Source organism: Phasianus colchicus, chromosome Z, assembly GCF_987193195.1.
Source record: "Phasianus colchicus chromosome Z, bPhaCol1.hap1.1, whole genome shotgun sequence".
NCBI classification, from domain to species: Eukaryota; Metazoa; Chordata; class Aves; order Galliformes; family Phasianidae; genus Phasianus; species Phasianus colchicus.
In genome coordinates, this window is record NC_143476.1 from 79,635,604 (window position 1) to 79,658,916 (window position 23,313).

Sequence of the window (23,313 nt, forward strand, 5' to 3'; positions counted from 1 at the left end):
CGACAGAAGGCCTGGAACATCTCCTCTGTGAAGAAAGGCTGAGTGACCTGGTTCTGTTCAGCACTGAGAAAAGGAGATTGAGAGGGGATCTTATTTATGTTCATAAGTATTGTAAGTGAGGGAGTCAAAGTGACACAGCCATCCTCTTTTCAGTGGTCTGTGGGGACAGAACAAGCAAAATGGCCATAAAATTGAGCATAGGATGTTCAACACAAATATACGAAGGAACTTCTTTACAGTGAGGGTAATGGAGCACTGGAACAGGCTGTCCAGGGGGGTTATGGAATCTCCTTCTCCTTGAATATCTATTCAAGACTCACCAGTACACCTACCTATGCAGCCTGCTGTAGGGAGCCTACTTTGCTTGCTGGACTGGATGACCTCTGGAGGCCTATTCCAACCCCTACAATTCTGTGATTCTCTGATTATACTAAATATTAATTATCACAGAAACTCATGAAAGAGTGCAGAGGGAGAATGGTGAAAGAATCATGGCAACAATCATTCAACTTGAGCCTTCATTTTCTCTGTTCCACATGTTTTCAAATTCAGCCATACATGTTACAGGTACTTACTTGAGAGTACCTAAAGTGTGAATTGATGTCAGTTGCATATTATTAAAATATTTTTTTGTCTTGAGTTTGTCAAAGATTGCTTGACTTCCCAAAATTAATTGTGAACATTGTTCGTTTGCTTTTGTTAAGTAAACATCTTTTTAAAGCAAAAGTAGGCTGCTTACCACTAATATGACTTGTGCACTTGCTACCAAACGTGTCTGATATTGAAGTTTTTAATTCAGTGACAAGGAAGAAAAAAAAAATCAGCAATAAAAAATCACATAACATTGACAAGGCCTAAATTGTAAAGGCCTTGTAAAATCTTGTAAAGGCCCTTTGCTACCCTCTATCCTGGGAAAGCTCATGGTAAATGAGCTAGATGAATACCCAAAGAGTCACAGATACCTGCTGCAAGTCTTTTGCTCAGAAGGGTTAACAGTGAGAGCAGTACCTTGCTTGGAGCTGGGATGTTTATTAGGAAAGGGTTTCTGTTTTGCTTCTCCAAACTAAAAACAAATGAGCTGGCAGGTGTTTAACACGTGAAAAGAGTAAGAAGGTTGCATGTGAAGCACAGAGACATCTCTTTCTCCCTCCAACAGAGTTTGCACAACTGCTGGTGAGTGATTTGCATGTTCTTGAACTTTATTTTTCTTCCCAGGCAGAGGTAGGGAAGGACATGTTGAGGGAAAAGGGAAGTTAGGGGTGTTTTGCTAAGGATGTCTGTTCCTCTTGCTTTTCCACTTCTTCTTCCTGCTGGTAACAGCAGTTGGGGGCATGCTGAGGGGAAAGCCAGGCCAAATAGTTCCCCACCAAAACATTTATACTGGGGTATATGTGGGAGGTAACTGAAATAACTTCTGTATGAAAGCTGCTTCCTCGCTCATGTCCCATCATATCTGCTGAGGGTAAAGCCAGGCCAGCAGATAATTCCCCACTTGACCATGTATACTCCTCACTTACCACCAAATACTCCCTTCCTCCACTTCAGGATTCCTCTCTTCTCCTTTTCCTGCTTCCAGGACACAGTAACTACTAAAGGTGGCCATGCCAAGGTCCCAGCCTTGCTGGTCCCAGCCAGTCATAGGGCCTTCCCTGGCATTCTGAGTTTGGGTAGGGATAATGCAGAGAGGCAGAACTAAGGTGAGGCAGGGCAGGGCCAGGCTCTGCTGAGGTGCATGTGGGGACAGAGGGAGCACAACTTTGTGAGGGGAGACAAATGGCTGCCCACTCTTTCCAGCTGTCAGCGCTCCTTTCCCCACACAAAATGCCCCAGCCCAACTCACTGTAGCCCTGCAACGCTCCTCCACCCTCCTTATCCCATTTTCTATAGCCTTCCCCTCACCTACTGATTCTAACAGCTTCCTGCCTCGCATGCCTTACCAAGATGGCCCTCAGACCCATGGACAGGATATCTGAACATCCTTCCCACAAGCCCAGAGCACACACTACTGAAAACTCAGCAGTCAGCTTAACACACATCACCTGCTATTTAGCTCATTAAACCGTCTAATCAAGCTGCCATCTGTGCCAGCTGTGCCCCTCAGCAAGGCATGAACTGTGGTGTGCGGGAAGTTAGGGGCAATGTGGTGCATCTGAGCACGTCAGGGCTGCTGGCCAACACAGTAGGCCCTGCAATCAAGAGAGTTTTTCTGGTGCCTGTGGACCATTTATTAAAGGCTCGGCATTCCCATCTAGTCAGAGACAGGTTTTGCATCCAAACACAGGTTTTGCCTTCAAGGAAATGTTTCTTAGGGTCTGAGCCAACAGAGCTCAGGTCAAGCTATAAAAAAAAAAAAAAAAAAAACTTCTGTCTTTTCAAATATAAAATTGTTTTGTACTACAGGGGTTTTACATCAGCTTTTGATGTTCACAGGAAGAACTATGCTCTGAAAGGAGTGGTTTAGTGCAGTGCTTACAGCCAAGCTGATCCCCAAGGACAAGCACATGACTGTGACACTCTGGAGTATACTGGGCTTTCCTCCATAGCAGAAACATCTTCTTTACAAAGTTTAATGGGCATGGGGAAGTTCTGACATCATCTTTTGCCTTCTTTCTTCAGTTTTCAAAAGCTGCCTCCCATTAGTATAAAGAGATCTTGAGATGGTAATTATATTCAACACTTTCAAGGTTATAAGGATTTAATTATGGCAGTCTAAAAGAACCACAGCATCAACTTGATGTGCTTTCAGGGTATCCTGCCTGTCAGCTGTCCACAAATAGTATCTGGGAAGCCCAGCTGTTGCCGTATATATGACAGTGCATTTAGACATGAGACAATGCCGTTAATTTGCTCATGACCACATCAAACTTGTGTTAGAAATACTAAAACTGCTTTCAAATATCAACTTCGTGGAATTGGAATAGCACGCATTTCAGGAAGTCTGGCCCTGTCTTGCAGACACAAAGATAACACAGTCTGCTCTGACAAGAAATATAGAAATAAAAACAGAAGCTCCTGCCAGTGTTCATGAATATCAAATTTCTACAGAAAATCAGGTACTTTCCAAAATGACTCTGTAACTGGATCATAGCCATGGATACCTGTCATGGGCAGCAGCTGTATGGCACACACTCTCAGCACTGCTCCCAGGATTGGCATAGCAATGCTAAGCAGGCATATTAACTCATTGCCTTGTCTTTTGACTATGTTAGAGTTATTGAAATGTTATCTCCCAGGAGTGGCATGAAACTAGATAGACTAACCCTCTGAGAACAGGAATGTGCAACTGATTTTCAGTAGGAAAAATACATAATCTCTTCTGCTGAGCCTGGTCTGCCACTAGGTGGCAAAAGACCTATGGGAGTTACTAGGAGACTGGAAGACAGGCTTCTGCGAAAAACTGACTTGTTTTTCTTGAGCACTCCACATAACTGCGTGCATTTTACATTACAGGTGGAACAACTACTTCTGACCTAGGAAGAGGACTGCCAGGCTTGCTTTACTGATATTAGTGCACCTGTCGGAAGGGTCTCTCCCATGAACATTTTGTAGATGTGGTTTAAGGATTACCTGGCCAAAAAAATAATTTCTGTGTTGTTCATCTCCCAGTCTCCCTCACAGTCAGTTCTGTTATTCTATCAGACCTGTTTTGGAATCACATTGATCACTAAGATCAATGAAATGAAGCATGCTAAAACAACAAGGAAAGCAAAAAAGTTATGGGTTATTATTTTTTTTTCTTAATATAATTTCACCTCTCCATTCACAGCATATTGAGTAAAGATACCAACACAGCTGTGGCTGTAACAAGATCATGACTGTGACATTCTTTGTGAGCACTGACCTGGAAGCCCAAAGCTGTTTAGACAATTGTGACTGACTGCCATTCTAGAATGAAGAACAACACCAATGTATGAAAGTTGCTTAAACTTAAAGCAGAGCAAGTCAGAGGCACTTTTTCTCCCTTTTATCTTTTGTCTATTTATGACAAAATAAATTATTAATCAGCCATTTTTCTGAAAGATATGTGGAAACCAAAATTTGAGTAAATGCTCTATTAACAAAAAGCACATAAGACTGCAGTGATAAATTTTGCACTCAAGGATTTTGGAAAGTCATTGTTATACCGGGCTTTAGATGCCAGTTCTGGTCTACACCAATTCTGGAATGGCATGCTTACTATACAAGAAGATACTATCTTTATTTGATATGTTTGTCACTCTTAAATCTGTGAAGTTGTTATTGCTGCTTCTGCTTCTGTTTTTGCGGAAAGTAGAAAAAAGAACGTACAAAACAGCTCCAGTGTGCTTTCAGGCTGGTAGGTTCATGTTCCTTAAAATATTAATTCTTTCAGATTCTTTCTTCAGATAAAAATAACGAATTCCCCCAAAGTACTCAGAAACATACTCCACTCTACGTGGAAGAAATAGAGGGGATCCAGGAAGCTATTGCACCTGCAAGTATAAAATGAATCATACACATTGTAGATGAGCAACGTTCACAGCACTTTTGCAGCCTAAACTGTGATTTTCAGTGTTTTTGTTGCAATTCATTTTCTCAGCAGCATTCTATCAATTAGGAATGTCTTTACAACTGTGCAGTGGATGAAAAAGAAGACAGGAACTCTCTAGCACTCAGAGCTGCAAAGAGGAGTTCATTCTTTGATCACTGTATGATTTGCCTGATAGTGTGAGCCATAACTTGCAGTAGTGTTTACCAGTGCGAAATGACTATATTGTTACATATAGCACTGTAAAACAGTTGTGCAGTCTGCCAAATAGAATAGCAAGTTACAAAGTCCAGTCTGCTTTAAGACTAATGATAAAAGCTTCATCACTTTCAATCAATGTGTATTTTCACAAATAAATATGAGTTTATAAATCAAATACAGGGCATAGCAGAATAAATAGCATGAAGAATATTGCTCAGATCTGCATTTCTCCCACTAAGAAAAAAACATTGATGTAATTTAAAAAAAAAATTCAGTGGCAAGTGACAAATACAGAGAAAGTAGCAGTATTTTTATCTCAAATAAGCTTCCTCCAACACTCTAATAGTCTTCTGAACTAGCTAAAATAGAAATGTTTGTAAAAGTAATCCAGAAATGTCAAGCACCTCCAATGCTTTAATTAGACATTCAAAAGTTAAAAAAAAAAAAAAAATGCACAGAAGAAGAAGTGATGAATAATGAGGAAGAACCAAACAACGTCTAGTGTAGCTCAAGACAAATTTTTTCATCTGCGATCTCATTACCATGCAGAGCTCCAGAAACTTCACTGAGCTGTATTTAGCAGAGGGCTATGCCTTATGTTTTGGATTTATCTTCAGCACAAACACAGGTTTGGAGTTTCTCATAAAGCTCATTTTCTCAGTATCAATTTTCTTATCCCATATCATACTTCAAAGTCTTTGATTTGTGCCGTAAACTGAGAGGCAAAATGGTGAGGGGAAAAAAAAAAAAAAAAAAGAAGTATGATCATAATTTAAAAACAACAACAACAAAAACTCTGTTAAAGCAAAAGCTTTAGAAAAAAAAATGGCCAGCAGAATGTCTTGAGAAACTACTGGCAAGAATGGGAGCAAAAAAAACATGTTAGCTGATGTCTTAGGTTGATGAGTAGGAATGGATGCAGTGATTCTTGTTGGCAGCAGGTGGTTAGACTTCATGACCCAAGAGGCTCGATATGCTTTCTTTAAGTTTTTAATTCCCACAAATATTTCCTTAAATACTGTTCTGTAAAATTAAAACTTGTACGTACCAATATAGCTTTATGGGACTGCAATATGGTAAATGCAATGCTGGAGCTTACACTGCTCATGAACATAGCTAGTGGCAACAGCCAGTCTGAACATATTTTAGTTCCCTTTTCCTCTGCCACTTCTTACCTAATATCCTGAGGACAGCAGCTTTTTTTCTACTGGTCATGATAATAAAAACCACAAGCAAAGCCTCTCTTAGGCAAGCTCTCTGAGAAGATCTCCTCTTAGCAAACACAATAGGCTGCTAATGTGACAGACTCCGTGGATTGTCTCATTGAGGGAGCTCATTTTTCTGCTTGTATCAAAATATTGGAGAGCTTTGGGAAGTCCAGGTAAATTGTTGTACTTGTTTATCTAATAAATAAAAGCATAAAGCTCAAGAAAAAAAATATAAACAATACAAGATATTATATATGACCTTGTATATGTGGAAATTGTACTGTAAAATTTTCTTGCATCTAGCTGTCCAGCTGAAAAGTTGCGAAGTTGACAAAACTGTCTTTTCTCTCTCAAAGGTTTGTGTTTGATTGCCTCAGTTTTTACTAAAAGCAGCCCTACTTTAAGTGACATTTGCATTTTGAAGACTAAAAGAAGTGAGGGGCAATTAGAGGCAATTATTTTCTAGATAGAATCATAAATCATCTAGCAACAAGTCAGCTTAATCTTTTTGTATTATTTGTGGCTGTTGGTTTGGAGGTATTTATTTTTTACATATATCATACTCTGAATTGAGATACCAGTGAGTTGCAATGTATATCAGAGGTATTAAAAATACTGCAAGTATTTTTTTGTAGTGGGTCATGGAAGATATTATTCTTTCCAGTGGAGCTTCAGAACTGTAATTAATGGCTTAACACTGCACAAAATGTCTTTAAAATCATTCAGGATCTTGAAATTCTAGAAGTAGTGGTAGGATATTTTCAGGGGCAAGAACTTGAGGTTTCTTCTTTCCTTGAGATTCAGACAAGTTCTGTTAGTTTTAGTAGAATAATCAGAGTCAAATTAAAGATTCTCATAAGGTAGTCACTTTATACAGAATGGAATGGAAGTATTACACTGTTCTCATTTTTCTGCAACATTATGTATTTGGTCTTAGGATTGCAGGAAAGATGAGAAAACATAACAAGAGAAGGACAAAAGAGGTTTAGTGGAATACGCTGTGGAAAAGATACAGAATACTGTGTTGTCTCAGTTTGACAACCACATGTCTGTGTGAATGTGCTACTTTCATTTGCTGGCATCAGATATTTTAAAAAAAAATATCAATTAGACAAAGAGGCTGTTGGCCTTTCTCCAAGGAATCCCATAGATTTCTATCTATCCTGTCCTGCAGACCTGTTGAAAAGTCTGCCTTTCAAGAATAACTGCTGCCCCTTTCAGTATTTCCTATCTGAAATATAGGGCTCATTACTCTATAATCTGCCATTCTTTTTATTTGAGCAGATGCTGTCTTTCTGCTTGTTTTTCACACTTCTGCTGTGTACATCTGTAGGTACAGAAAACTGCAGTATCTTGACTCCACTTTCCAAATGTTGAACTCTTAATTAAAAGAAGCTTTATTTAACTAGTTATTACAACCAGAGTCAAGACAAGTAACTTGAAAATTATTTGTCTCTTCCGAAAATAAAAAAAGGTAATTTTGAAATCTCTCTGTCTGGAAAAAGAAATAGTCAAGCAAAATTTATCATTAATGTAGAACAACACTAGGATTTTATGCAAACAGCTAAACTCCCTCAATCCATACACTTCTATAGAACCTAAATTAGGCTTTCATGTTGCCTTCATGTTTAATTTGCTGAACTAAAAATCATATGTGCACATCTGCTGTTGCCTTCATTGATCCAGTGGTGCTGTTTATTCAAAGAAAAAGCAACCACAGGGGGAAGCTGAAGTGAAATACTCTTTTGGATTCATTAAGATGGAAATGAAATATATATTTATTTTTGTTTTGTTTTTAATCAGGCTGCCAGTTCAGACTGACATTTTCAGAGAAAATTTGGGAAACATAGATTTGGAATTTTTACTTTTGTTATCTATGTTGTAAATAATGGAGAATTGCACTTGTACATTGAAATGTAAATGTAATGTACTCTTCGAAGAATTCTGTGCAAATGTATCTTCATATCTGTGTGAGTCCTATCTGAAGGAACTGGAAAATGGGAAAGCATACTTATGCAAATCTCCTTGATCAATACATGGGAACCAAAACCAGAGCATTTTTCTAGATATGAATCAAAAACATTTAAATGCATCCATCTCCTTGCAAAGAAATTGTTATTGTGTACTTTGTGCTGCTTCCAGCAGTTTAGAAGGTGAATGGTTAGAAATATTTTGTACCGAGTCTCAGAGAAGGAAAACAGAAAGTTAGAATGTTACCTAAGTACTTCTTGCATGAGGCTCCTCTGTCAAACATGCACATTGCACTTCGGGTAGGAAAGATGGGGTAAACTTAATCCAGTTTCACAATCTTTTCAAGTTCCTGTTTCATTAAGTACAACATATTGTATGTACTAATGGAAAAGGTAACTGCTGTCCGTTCTGGGAAGGGAAATGCAAAAACAGCAGAGATCACTAATAAAAGAATCTCTTTATCCTAGTTCTCCATCTGTCTACCTGAACAGTTAGATTGCAGCTTAGAATCCTCAATGCAGCTCCCGTTAAACGTTTATTAAATCAGGAAATGATTATATGCATCATAGAGAAGCAGAAAGATTTCTCAGTTTCTTACTCTCCTTTGATTCTTAGAGTGCTACCCTCACTACTTAGCTCACTGTGAAAGAGGTTATGTTGTTGATTGTAAGCCCCTTTACATTCTCCATGAGCCTGTTTTTTATGAGCTTGTACATCTGTTTGATAAGGACAATGTTTGAAATCTGTTCACAGTGCCAGGAAGGCATTTTTTTAAAACAAATCTATTGATGTAGGTAGTCCTTACAGAAAATAAACAGTCTTGACAGGGCAGTAGCGGATTGTTTAATGCCTTTGAAAGCCTGTATGAATGTAATTGATCTTGTTATTGCCAGGATATAGAAAAGTTCTCAGAAACTGCACATCACAACAAGAAAAGTTTCTTAAAAGCCATATTTCCAACTTCTGAAAGGTTTACATGCTGAATAACTGTTATCCCAAGCATTCATTTTACCATAGCTTAGTACAAAATGCTTTCCTTAATGGAAAAAATTGGATGGAAGAAAGAAGAATCAATTTATTCCTATAACTTTCAAAAGAAGCTTCTGAGATGGCCAAGCTATTGATTAGATTGTCATTTACAAGTTCTGAATACTTAAAACACTGTATTTTTGATGGTTTACATTTTGCTCCTGAAGTTAAAAAAAAAAACGAAGAAACAATTAAAAAAACAAAAACAAAAGCAAAAAAACATGCAGTAGTCCTGATTCAAGAGAGATCAAAGCCAGAAGTTTTTGTTACTCTTTCTGGCATTGAAATCAGCCTAATTTTCTCATTATGTGGGTAAAATCAGTGCTTTGTGAGGTTTTATGTGAGAAATCTTGAATGATTAGTGATATATATATATATGTATCTATGCAGTGTGACTGTGTGTGCGTCTGAGCACATGTATAGCAACCAGCAACCAGTAGATAGCTTAAGCCTGATAATCTCCATAGTACATGTGCATTTCCTCCCTTTCCTACAAGAGAAAAAGAGATAATCGAGTACTCTGGGGATAGGTTTCAAACTGTTTTGGCTGCTTTTCTTTTAAGTAGCTCTGTAGTACAGTGTAGTTTGGAAAGACTGAATTTCTTGGTGGGATTGAAAGACTGAAAAAGTTAAATTTATGTTGCAGAAGTCACAAGTGAAACTACTCCAGCTTATCAGGAAATTCATAACATGACAGAACCAAACAGAAGGTAAAAGGAGTAGACAACCACAGTTCAGAAGATCTTGTTAATGAAGTTAAAAAATTACTGAATGCTCACTGAAACTGTACTGGCTGAAGACACAGTTCATTTGTTGATCTTATTCTAAAATATTTTTTCAGACCATTATGTACTGTACTGGATAGTGATAATCTTTGTTTCTAAACAAAGAATTTAGAGCAGTTACTAGCTATAACATCTCTGCTTCATAACATTAGTTTTACATTTTGACCTTCCTGCATAAAATGGATCTCACTTAGTACAAGCTATCAATCAGTTCTGACACCACTGTCTGCTGGCAAAGGAGCAGCCCCTGCTGCTGGTGACAACTATAACACAAGAGTGGACCCAGGCCATTGTGGCATGACTACCTCACTCCCCTTTGCTCAGATCTTTCACTGAACTGTGTAACAACTGCACTGAATCAAACTGTATTCAGCTTTTGTTCTCAGTTCATATTGAAGGCTGATCCTGAAAGGTCTTAAATAGAGCTGTCCAATTAAAACATCTTCTAATGAAACTGAGTTTTGCCCACTTTGAACTGATCATCTTTTTCCTTTTTGCTTACTGGTTGTCATTTCTTCACATTTTACTCCACATATTTTCACTTTCAGTCCACCCATGTACAGTGTTTATCAGATACAAAATGGAGAACAGAAACAAGGACAAAGCAGGGGAAGGTGGAGAGCAGTAGGGAAGCAAATTGCTGAGAAGGGAAAAAAAAATCTGACACACAATCCCTCCAAAACAGAAGACTTTCTGTTTATGCAACTTTCAGTTCTCCAAAGATCTGGTATGAATAACACTATTCTGATGTACTGTGCAGGTTTCTATGCTTCTAAGCACAGGATACTCATATCTTTTGAAATACTTTAATTTTGAAGTTGTGAATATCTTCTTGTAAATATATACCAGGTGTTTACTTCCTAGTTCCAGAAATAATCAGAAATCATGCTATGAACAAAAGGAGCTGAATGATCACTGTCTGAATGCAGAACCTGTCGTGAAAAATTTAAAAGATTGTATAACCACAGCAAGGATACAACAAAGTGCTTAGCTTTTCTAACCCTACAGGAAGATGTGCTACAATATCTCCACAGCCAATCAGCAGTACTACAAGCCTCAGACCAGGAAATTCTTTAAAGTACAGTATGTGTGAACATTTCAACTGACACTTTCTCATTGTTTCTTTTTCTTTGTTATTTCTCTATGCCCATAGGATGGAAAGGCAGATGTGAAGTCACTCATGGCGAAGTTTAACGTGGGTAACAGCCCCTCAGAGGATGTTTCTGGTAACATTCGACTCTCTAAAGTCACAGGACAACCAACCCATTCAGGATTACAAACAAGGAAAGCAGTATTTGAGAAATTTGCAAATCAAGGAAATGCAGCTTCTCCTTCAGGACCCAGTGTTTCTCAAAAACCTACTCATCCTAAGCCTCCTCTGGCAGTCAAGCCTTCAACTGAAGATAAGACAGAGAAGGATCCAAAGCCCCCATATTTGAAACCAGTGGGGCAAAGGTTTGGGGTTCAACTTCAGGCAACTAATAGGGAAAGTGATGGAAAAGCTGGATACACTAAAACCCCTACCAAAAGCAGTGACTTGGCAAAAGAAGAGCCGAAGTCTCTGTATCCAAAACCTGCAGGGAACAAGCTTCTTAATTCAGCTCCTCAAGAGAAGGAAAAAAGGCCTCTGGGAACAAAGCCAAATTTTAATTCTGAAGCACAAGAGAATGAAGAAAAACCATCATTTTCAAAAGTAGCTGGAGTTAAGGAAAAGTTCATGTCTGCAACACAAGAAAATGATCCCAAACCTTCTTTCTCCAAACCAGCTCTTGCACAGAAGCCTTCTCTAAACCTTGCAGTTTCCCACAATGAAGACACCTCAAGTAAAAATGCTTTCCCACATAAAGGTCTAGGAGGCCCTAGACCAAATATGCATTCATTTAAAGCAACAAAGGAAATGGATGAAAATAGTAACTGCGCTGCAGAAACTGCAGGCAGTCATTTTTCTAACATGGCTCTGAAACCTACTGGCCACTGGTCCAGCGCATCTCAAGGCACTCCCAAAAATGCAGAGGAAAAGACTGAAGAAAAGGGAGTGAGTGCCTCCAGGAATATCTTTCTGAACAGAATCATCCAGGAAGAATCTGGTTTATCTCCTCCCAAGTTCCATAAAACAAGCACAGCGTTTGCTGCAGGAAAGCCGTTGGGTGGGTCAGAAGAGAAGGATGACTGGGACAGGAGCTCAGGAGCCCCAAAACGGAAGTCTTTACCCCCGCTGTTCAAGCTGGGCCAGCCCCCACAGAAGCCCAGCCGACCACCCAACGTGGACCTGGAAAGGTTCCAGAAGAGCATCCCAAGAGACAGTGAGTCCTCTCAGTTCTTGCTTTTATTTCTTTTCTACCCATTCAGCAGTTCATTTCAGGTGGAATCCTCCCTTCTGTTCAAAAATGACACAAGACCTGTGCATCAGACAGCCCCTTAAAGCCTTAATATATGCTTTTATCTCTTCTGGGCAGGACAGAAATTAAAATTATATTTTTTCTATCTCAGCAACATATAGTGTAGGAGGAATATTTTCTGTATTGGGTTTGTTTGTTTTTCAAAACTACTTAGATATAGCTATAACTTGTAGCAGTGAGTCTAAATGCTTTTCACAACGGACACTGGAGTACTGACTTCCTATAAGTGAGGTGTTGATGTACTCTGTTCTGTTCTCAAATGAACTTCCTGAGCACTTCTCGATATCTATCTAAGTGATAGTAAACCTGTTGTAACCAGACATTTTTTTTCTTCTTTGACTTTCACAGTGACTAACCACATGACCCTACAAGCCACTGAGTTTTATAGTGTTTAGAATATTAGAATACTGTGTACATTAGAACACTTTGCAAGGTTACAGAATCAACCATTCCCAAGTGAAGCTGCATGGATCTCATGCCCAGGTCTGAATCTAGACCCTATAAGCATCTTCTCCACCTTGTATTTTTTATTAGATTTGTGTGATTTCAATAGCATAGAAGTCTGTAGCACCTGAGGCTCTGCATCACTATTTTTATGAAGAGCCAAGCCTCCAAAATTTCTTATGGTTGTAATCCAGGCACAAATATTAATAGATTTCTGTAAAACTTGAGATTGCTTTGCGTGTGATAATAGACTGTGAGTACATTATACATATATAGGAGTATGTGCACTTCTGTGAAGAAATGTAATTGCCATGACTCTACTCCTGCAAAAAGTTCTACTTCAACAAGTAAGTTCCTTTCATCATGTGTGACAAGTTGAAGGGAGGAAAAAAAAAAAAAAAAAAAAAAAAAGCTGTGTCTGAAGATGGTGCTTCTTAAATTTAGACCCAGAAATCCGCTGTCAGCTCCTTGAAGGAGGGGTCAGTTTTTCATATGTTCTGTATGTCCTTAATTTTCTTCTAAAACACCTGTTCTTAAAAGTTTTGGGTCAAGGTTTTTCCCCCAGTGTATTTCAGGCAGTCCTTGGCATGGGCTAAATCAGCTACCTTCACCTCCAACAAGAGTGGGGGATGCTGATTGCCATGCTTTTATTCCAAGTTATAGGGCAGCTGAGGGGGTTCTCTCTCTTTTTTGTTATACCACCAGGTACTGGGAATTATGATCACAGAAAAAATTTTGATTATATTTTTAAAATCAAAGATTTAAGCTTTATGTGTCCGGAAGAATGCAGTGCATGTGGTGGAATCAAGGACAGAAACAACAAAAAAATTCATCTTCTGTTAAATGTTGAAGGCTTTTTTTTGTCACTTTATTTGTTTTGTTTTTTGTTTGTTTGATTGTTTTTCTTAATGCACTATTACCTACATTGAGTTTAAGAAGCAAAGAATATGCTCAGGCCTCACAAATATTTTTTAGCTCAAGTCATTTTATCCAGTTATGTCCCACTACAAATTGTATCGTGTAAAACAGCTAAGTAGTTTCTGACAGTGGGGGTCGTTTCACATTAATTACATTGGTCTACCTTAAGCATCTCTCTTAGGTTAATTAAACAGATCAAACTTAGATTTTTCCTAAATTTCAAATGCAGTATATAGGAAAGAGATATGCCCAATTACATGATTCAGCATCTGATGAAGCTGAAAACAGATGCTCTAAAGAAATCCACAACCATCAGGTAAATTGATGTCAATTACTTAATATAAAATTTTACTTGTGCTTCCTGTGTTTAGAATACAACATTACTTGTATTTTGGCAGTTTTGAACGCATTCAAGACTGGGTTTTGTGAGACAGAACAAATTAAAAGTGCCACGATCAGATGAAAATTATCAGAGTTTATACGAAGATAAAAGGCCACGATAGAGCATGCATATAGCTATACATATTTATTACTATTTTCTGCTATTCAAAAATAAGGAGTTTATCAATAACATAAAATGTACTGTCTTATCAGCTGTGGCTCTGGACAGCCTGGTCTAGCAGCTGGCAACCCTGCACATGGAATTGGGGTTGAAACTGGATGATCATTATGGTCCTTTTCAACCCAGGCCATTCTATGATGCTATGATGTGATGATTCTCCTATATTCTGGTTTTCCTCTGTCATCCTATGTTTAAGGAAACGCTCTCTCAAACTCATCACCAGGGCCAGGTCCTGACATGATATAAATGTGTGTCTCTTTAAAAGAAATATGTCAATTCACAACAGTCTGAACAGACATCTCTTTGGCATAGAGCATTGTTAAGCATGACTGTCCTTATTTCATTGTTCAGAAAAGTTTCAAAATGGAAAAGCAGCATTTTCAGCAATGAACACCTGCAAATGTTTTGATTAAACAAAAGCAATGTGAGCTTTAATAGCTAAAACCTTGAGAAATCCTGACCAAGGCTGAAACAAACACAAAATTGTAAATAATTTTTAAAAAATAATTTTAAATTTTACTTCTAACCAAGTAATGGAGAAAATATCTGGTTTGTTTATTTTGTTTTGTTTTTTTCCCATGCAATTATAGTGACAATGTGTTGGGGTTTTTTTCATTCCTTTTCTTAAATAGAAAGCTAGAAATACTACTCTGTATTTCAAATGAATTGTTTACATGAACACAGTTATGAAGATAATATCAGAGCTTCTGCTAGAAGGAGAATCTCCAGTTGTCACTGACCAGTGGGAGTACAGCCACTGGCTTGGATAAACTGTAGTGGTTACAGGGCCAAAAGATGGATCTCCCCACTGTGGTGGTACAGGTTGCACTCCATATATGTTACAAATCATGAACCCAACTAAGTAGAACTGAGGGATCAGCCATAGCCTTCTCTATTTTACTCTGTGGACCAGATCAAGAGTGAAAGATTTAGATATGATATAAATACAAATCTGTTCATGCTGACCTTGACCTTCAGCCCTCCCTGAAGAGCTGTCATGTGGACTTTAATGTTATGTTTGGCTTTTTAAAATGCAGGTAATTTCTTTATGACAAGAAAAGTAGAGTATATAGACTATGCAGAATACTTCTGATGGAGAGACCCAGTGTTCTAGAATAAATCCTGAACAAACTAGTTTTCAGTTTGACAGTTATTCATTACTGCTGGATTTCTTGGAAACTTGAATGACAAAACCTCCCTGCTTTGGAAAGGCAGTTTAACCAAACTGCTTTTTCTTATTTTCTTTTTTCTTTTATCTGTCATTTCAGGACTGAAAAGCACTAATTCTTTCTGCTCATTACTTTTTCCTGACAAACAGCAGCTTTGCCACATTTGCTTTATTCTCTGCTGTGATTTATAGACTGAGTGAAAAATAGAGATAGTGAAGCAAATGGAGAAGGCTTTCCCATTCATTAGGATGGATTTCTGAGATCTAACCTTTTGGGGTGCTGTTGGGTTTTTTTGTTTGTTTGTTTATTTTTTGTTTTTTAAATCTGTACTAGGGCAAAACTTAAGCTTTATAATGTCTTTTTGTGAAGAAATAAGCTTTATACATGGCAACTGTTTAAGATGTGTTAAGGACATCTGCCTGGAGTGCAGAAAACTTGTATTTCCCGACTGAAACCAAGATTTTGATCTTGGCTTTCTCAAAAGCATCAGTTCACAGCTTTCTTTTTTTTTTTTTTCAATTTTTTGACCACTATCTTTTCCCATGACGGCTACGGTACTGTTTTGTTTTTTCATTAAAAAAGTATTAATTGGGCACAAAATAACTTTGTATACAAGGCTGAAATACTCACCTCAGATGCAGTAGTTCTTATTCACATGTACGGGAAGGATTTAGACTGCCCATCACTCCTGCATGAATATTATGCATTGCCTGGCTATTGATTAGAAATTTTCATCTCATCCTGACAACATCCCTGCAGATACAAGCGCACTGCTGAGACAAATTTATTACTCTTTTCCACTGAAGATAGGTTTCAAAAAATTCCAGTCTGGGCCTCTGAATACATGGTACACATGCCGAATTCTCACTGGTGACAGTGATAGGGCTAAAGGGAGCAGCATGGAGCTGCATCAGGGGAGTGTCAGAGGAGTGTTAGGAAAAGGCTCTGCACCAGAGGGTGGTGGGCATGGAACAGACTGCCCAGGGCAGCAGGCACAGCCTCAAACTGCTGGAGTTCCAGAGGCATTTTGACAACGCTCTCAATCATAGAGTTTGATATTTGGGTATTCACATGAGAGGCCAGGAATTCATTTCATTGATCTTGCAAATCCCTTCCAACTCAAAATCATAGAATAATGATTCTAAATTTCTGTGTCATGCCCCACTAAACCAATTTTATTGAGATCATACTTACCTCAGCTTGGAATCAGTGGGAAACTTGTGCTTTCTACATTCTGAAAATAATACTCACATTAGTGTTTAATAACAAGCATCCAAAGTTCAAACAAGGCTTTTTTAGAAAAATAAAGAAGAGAAACAAAGCTGTTTTACTGACATCTCTCCATGTGAGGCCACAACACACAGTTGCTTTCAGAGAACTGCACCTGGGCTGACTTCAGTGGGTTCCTGTCAGTGCAGATGGCCACCCACATGAAGTCTGTAGAAGTTGCCAGTGCTCTGAATTTTGCTTGGGAGTAGATTTTGAGCAGTGGTGGAAGAAATGAAAGAAAACTGTACTGAATCAAGGAGAAGATAATGCATGCAAGAAAATTCATAATTTGCATAAAGGCAGTGTTGCTGGCCCCATTAGGGTTCTGTTCTACAACATGTTGCATAACCAGTCAGTGACACAGCTGTTTGTGTTGCATAAAGTGACCTGTGATAATGGCAGAATTAAAAGTGGAGGTGCAAAGCATACTGTCTAAGATAGTACAACACTTTTCTAAGTGACAAGCACTGCATCCGCTAAAATAACTTTCTGACCATCTTTGCAGTGACCCCCTAAAAGCCAGCAGCAAATTGTTGCCCATATAAGATGGGAAAATGAAACAACAGCTTCCAAAGTTACAAAGAAAAGGGGATTTTTTTAATCACAGGAAGTCACTACAGTTTACAGCAGAATCAAGACTTAAAATGTCACTGGTGGTTTTTCTTTCTTTACTTCAGCGTTCAACTGGATAGTTACAAAGCAGCTCAGTCATAAGGTGTAAGACCATAAAGAGCATTGTAATTTGAGACAAGCAATATGTCTAGATGGAAGTAAAACTAGGTGATGATGTCAAATAACCTAACTTGCTAGATCTGCTTGAAAGTGCTATAAAATCTGTAATTAATAAACTAAGGTAAAAACTTTTCAGGTTTCCTTTAAAGACATTCCTCTCTTGCTGTCTCTGTACGTAGGGGAACCTAAAGGATTCATCTTTCAGCAAAATTAAACTGAAATATTTAGCATGGCTGACAAACAGAAGAATCAATTTTTGAAGTTCCTAGAACTGAAGAAAGATACTCTGCTGAAACACATTCAAAGCTGTGAGTTTGTGATGCAAGCCAGACCACAGTGTACGAAAACCCACACAATATATGTAATTTTGTACAAGTGCAGTGTCATCACTTGAGTGCATCTGGCCCCAAGGGAGTTTTGTCACTGACTGTAAGGTCTCTTTCAAAAAAAGATTTTATTTCCTTTGTAATTTCAATTCCTTTGACCATCTTTCATTAGCTTAAACAAGACAGTTCCAACCAACCAGTTGAATTAATTTTCCCTCAGTCCTTCTGCTCTTCTTTTCATTCTCCAGCTATAATTAAATGCATCATAATTGCAGAATATTAGGTTGAAAATTTTCAGTAAACAAACAAAGAGCAACCATGTGCTTTCTGTCTGCTTCGGTCAGAGACTCTTTTAGGACTCTCCACAGCAAAGAAGAATATTAATACTATGGAAAAAATCCTGTCACTGAAGTTTTACAAGTGTTATTCTTAATTGTTTAAGGCTTCCCCCCAAAATTCTGATTGGTTTGTATCAGTGGGGAAAAAAAAAAAAAAAAAAAAAAAAGTAAACTGCAATTTAAAAATGAACATAACCACTCTGATTGAAATATAACTACAAGTTATTGATCTGCCTAAGAAAATAGCTGATATAATTGGCACATTCATAGATCTTCTCTGAAATATTTTCATTTTTGTTTCTAAGACCTTAGGTGATATACTTGTTCCCTTTTATATGATCAGACTATTGTAAAATTAACAGCAAAATGTGGACTGTGTATGAGTAACCTTGTATGAATCACAAGCACACAAATGTATTTTTCTCCTGTATTTTCAATCTACATACAAATTCTAGAGTCATTCCTGCAGTTGACTCAGCTAAATCCCATTAAGCCCAATCCTGAGCTGTGTATTCAGTATTTAAGATGCATAATTTAAAATTCTAAAGATGCACCTATTTATTCTGTTGAAGAAACCTAAATGATTACTTACTAGCAATTGCAAAATGATATCAACAGAGTAATTGAAATTGATTTGAGGTATTTCTGGTTTGAATTGAAGTATATTCCCAATATGATCTTTGAATTAGTCTGGAAATTGCAAAGAACTGAATGAAAGACATGATGAATTATGTTATTTTACAATCCAGTGTTCATACTAAACTGGGGTCAGTGCTGGATGAAACAAAATGCCTTTGGATTATTCTGCATACAAAAGAAACCTTCATGGAGGAGTATTGAGAGCACTAGGAAAACTTCTAAGGTAAAAAGAAAAAGACAGCTATGAATTATTATGAAAGTTGACAAAGGGAACAAAAAGTGCTAGGCAGTGAAACTGAATCAATTGAATAATTTTCTTTAAGTTTTCTTTTTTCAGTTTTTGATATCTTGTTCTTTTCTAGGCCTGTTTGGTTCATATAGTGAAACACTTTTAATGAACCTTCATCATTTGGTTGTATTCAATAGGTAACGATACACAAATCATTTTGCTGTAACAAAGACACATGTATTCCAAAATCTGGTCGTATCCCAGATAACAATAAGAATACAAGCTACACTAACAATTTTAAGTGAGAGCTCAAGACAAATGATAAGAACTAGCTGAAAATTTCCCCATTATTAAGTTCTTATGTATTTTGCTTTACAGTTAATTGTAGCGATGAGGGGTACCCAGAGTATCACATTAATTTACAGGTAATTTCATGGTAAAGTTGGAAATAATTATATATTTTTTTCCAGATATGCCAAAATATGTGTGGTCATGAAGTTCTACACATAGAATCATAGATTTCTAGAACCATCAAGGCTGGAAAAGACTTCCAAGATCATCTAGTCAAACAGTCCACCTATTACCAATATTTCCCACTAAACCATGTCCCTCAGTTCAACATGTATGCATGTCTTGAACTGCTCCAGGGATGGTGACTCCACCATCTCCCTGAACAGCTTGTTCCAGTGCCTGAACACTCTTTCAGAGAAGAAATTTCTCCTGATGTCCAACCTGGATCTCTTCTGGCATATCTTGAGGCCTCTTAAACCTATCGCTTGTGACATGGGAGAAAAGGCCGACCCCCACCTTGGTGCAACCTCCCTTCTGGTAGCTGTAGAGAGCAATAAGGTCTCCCCTGAGCCTCCTCTTCTCCAGACTGAAAAATCCCAGTTCCCTCAGCCACTCCTCCTAAGACTTGTGCTCCAGACCCCTCACCAGCTTTGCTGCCCTTCTCTGGACACACTCCAGGGCCTCAATGTCTTTCTTCTGTTGAGAGGCCCCAAACTGAACATAATACTCAGCGTGCGGCCTCACTAAAACAGCATAGACAGATGATAATTTCCTTAATCCTGCTTGCTACACTATTTCTAATACAAGTCAGGATGCCATTGGCCTTCTCAGCCACTTGGGCACACTGCTGGCTCATGTTCAGCTGAGCATTGATCAACTATTTTCATTAAACACAGTTATATACAGCCTTCCACTAAAACCGCCATGAAAACTCTTCTTTATATCCTTCCTATTCTGAAAGACAGTAACTTCTCATGCTTCAAGTCTTCCATTTATCATTTGGGACATTTTTAAAGATCATTTTCATCAAGTTCTTTATATCTAGTTTCCAAAAATAATTAAGTTCTTCTAGTTAGCCGAATACTTCTTATAGGAACAGCTAGTTATTCTTGAATGCTTTGATATTAATTATTAAATACTAAAGTTACTATTCAGTACTGATAGAAAGAAAAATGTAATTTAAACATAAAGATCTTAGGAATCTTTTTAAGCAGTATACTGACAATTTTATCCTAAAAAATTTGTTTTATCAATGAACATATTTGATATTATCAGTTTCCTCCTGAAACTGAGCCTTCCTGAAATTTTAAATTTAGAACAATGATGTTCCTTGTTTGCAGATCCAGAAGATAAATGAGCAAAAAGCCCCTGATTTGAATGCAAGATTTTGTAGCATGGGAATTTTTTATCCAACTGACATTTCATATAGACTATCAGTGTTTGCACTTCTATGGTTACTTTTTAAATAGAACAGTACACTCCACATGATGTCCTTGTTTTCTACACTGAACGAGTCAAAGAAATTGTCAAGCTCTTCATTAGTTTGTTTAATTAATTTTAAACTACTACTATCTTGCATTTACTCCATCTCTGAATACTTCAAACTTCTATTTTTCTTCTGCATATATTTGTCCTGTACAAATAATTGGTTCAGGTTTATAAATATTTCTCATTTAAAAAAAATAATAATCATTAAGGTTTGTTCATCAAACAACTAAAAGTTTTACCTACAGTTCAAAGGAGAATTAATATTGGTTCCCCTTTAGATAAGGATATGCTTCTGCATATGATTACACATCATTTGTTTGAAATCACTTCCCTCATGCCAGTCAGCTCTGCCCAAAGTATTCTGACTATTCAATCTCATATTTAGCCACCATACAGCCCAAGACTAATTGTACATTTAATGTTTTTCAGATAACAATCTCATTTGTAGATTTTTCTGGTGTTCTTTTACCCCTCATCTGTTTGTTTCTACAGTCTCATGTAGAATGGAATATACTGTTGTCAAGGTATGTGATCTGTGGTGTCCATGTCATCTTGAGAATGTAAGGCACTGAAGTACCACTTAACCGAAGAAAATATTTCCCAGTTTAGATCAATGAGATGTTCTACTTGGAAAATTTTTTATCTATCTGCTCAGATCCTGTTTTCCATGATGTATGAGCAAATATCAGCAACGTTTTCTTAAAACAGAAGGAGTTAAACAGAGCTAAGTCTTCATTTTCCTCATTTCTCTCCTTCAAAATTTCCCTTTTGTGAGAGGTGACTTCCTCTGAATAATACTGAGAAACCACCTTTATCGTCTAAGATAAAGAACAGTCAGGAGAGCTGAGAAGAAAAGAAAAAAAATAAAGATTGTATTCAAGTATTTCTTAAGGAAGGACCTGCTCTCAAGGAGGGCAAAATCAAAACCATTTTGTGGTCTTTGTTTTACAGGCGTGAGCAGTGTCTCCTGTAATCTCAATGCATGTACGGTTACAGCACGTCTGATAACAGCATATCAAAAGCACTGAGCTTCAGAAATCTTGCAAGCATAGCCTGTTTACTTTCAGCAGCTCCAAAGGAGCATAATAATGAAACATGAAATAATGGCTTGTATCTAAATCAATATGTAGGTTAGGGAAGCAGAGCAGAGATCAGCTCTCTGCAAATCATGAATAAAGTAGGAAGTGGGTGATCAGCTGCTGCAAATGTTGTTGTAGATTCTCAGCAAATTCTTTGTAAAACCCAGAAGCCTTCCCAGATCTTGCACGTAGAAATAGTGATACATTTTGCAGAGCAAAACTGAAAAACAATACCACATTTGCAAAGCAGCTCAAAAGAATTTTATTTTGTAAACTAAATGTTTACTTAAAAATGCAGAACTTTTGACCAGCAGTGTAGCTGCCTAGAAAATCTGAAGTCCTTTTTTTCATGAAAAAAATAATTAAATTCATTAAGAAGTATGAAATTCCAGGCATTTATCCTGTAGAAAGTTTGGCATCTCCTTACAATAGCAGATTATTGTTAGTTTTCTCTATGTTAACAAAGCCAGAAAGGGGTGACACCTCATCAGTAGCACACTGTATCAGGCATCATAAAGAAGGAGGTGTTTCCATAGACTAAAAAAAGAGAGACGGTCTAGTTTTTAGGATATGAAATGAAGAAACATTTCCTCTTTATGTATACAATTATTTTTTATGGAACAGGTATTCTTTAATATGCATTTTGATACATTTTTGGTGAAGTAGGTGTGATGAGAATGAACTTGAAGTTATCGTGATCTGTACATCCAGTTTCTTTTTTTTAGTATGCATTCTTCAATTAGAAATTTCTGGATTGAGGCCTAGATGCTGTGGCCCGATACCTTAAATGCAATTCCCAGTTCTTGCAGTTAAGGTTACAAAAGCAGTCTGGACATGGTTCTGTGGGCATCCTGCTCTTACCGTTCCTGCTTGAGCAGAGGTTGGACCAAATGGCCTCTGGAGGTCCTTTTCAATCTCAGCAGGCATTCATAGTTGCTGCAATCCAGCCAAGGTTCAAGAGAAATATGAATAGCTGAAGCTGTGCAGAATGGGATTGCTTCCTACCTCATGAGCAATTATCAAAACTATTATTGTTGCTACTTAATAGCTTAGTGCCAAGGAATCACTGATCAGCAGTTTGTACGTTCAACTTCTGGGAGCTGAACTGCAGCTGTGAGTGCTTTACTGTGCTTATTTTTTTTCTTTGACTGCTTCTTTTCTGCTCAGGCTGACAATTTGATACTGTTCCTCATTTGTTTGCTAGTGTCTCATCCAAGCAATGAAACACCCTGATATTTAGGGTAGAGGATAAACAGAGATGTGCCAGTTCAGCTTTGTCAGCATTGAAGCCTATATCACAAAGCTTGTGAGTCTGAAAAGGACTGGGGAGAACAGGTCCTTGCTGAAGCACTGGTTCTCATCAGATTCATGTTTCATCTCAGCACTGCTTGTTGCATGTGTTCCTCCAGTAATGAATACAGGTGCTGCTGGGGTTTTCTTCCAGGTCTGCTAGGTGTTTCTAGTGTCAGTATCTAAGGACTAAGAAATGCAGCATTTTGAGGCAGTCATGGATGACTTTTAGTAAGGAGAGAAAGGGTATCTTCCTTTTTTACTAACCTTAAACTTGTGTGTGACCGCACAGAGTACAGGAGTGCCAAGGAATTGGGTTTATCTGTTTATTTTTTGTTTGCATGCTTTTGTTGTTGCTTTTGTTTGTTTTCATTAGTTTCTCTTCGAACTAACACAGTAAAGCATGGATGTTACTGAGAACTATTATACTCAGGCTGAT

At 37.7% G+C, this 23,313-nt stretch overlaps 1 protein-coding gene across 9 annotated transcripts in view; it reads left to right on the forward strand.

Annotated features, from left to right (window-relative positions):
• The window catches only part of FYB1 (FYN binding protein 1), a 60,649-nt gene that overhangs the window by 10,007 nt on the left and 27,329 nt on the right, over nucleotides 1-23,313 (forward strand). For 8 of the 9 annotated variants that reach the window (XM_090130560.1, XM_090130561.1, XM_090130562.1 and 5 more), the window contains one exon: nucleotides 10,855-12,004. In XM_090130560.1, the coding sequence (XP_089986686.1) occupies nucleotides 10,855-12,004 (1,150 nt within the window). Of the gene's footprint in view, nucleotides 1-5,926; nucleotides 6,090-10,854; nucleotides 12,005-23,313 lie in introns of those variants that run through there. The other variant, XM_031594539.2, reaches the window with a different exon arrangement.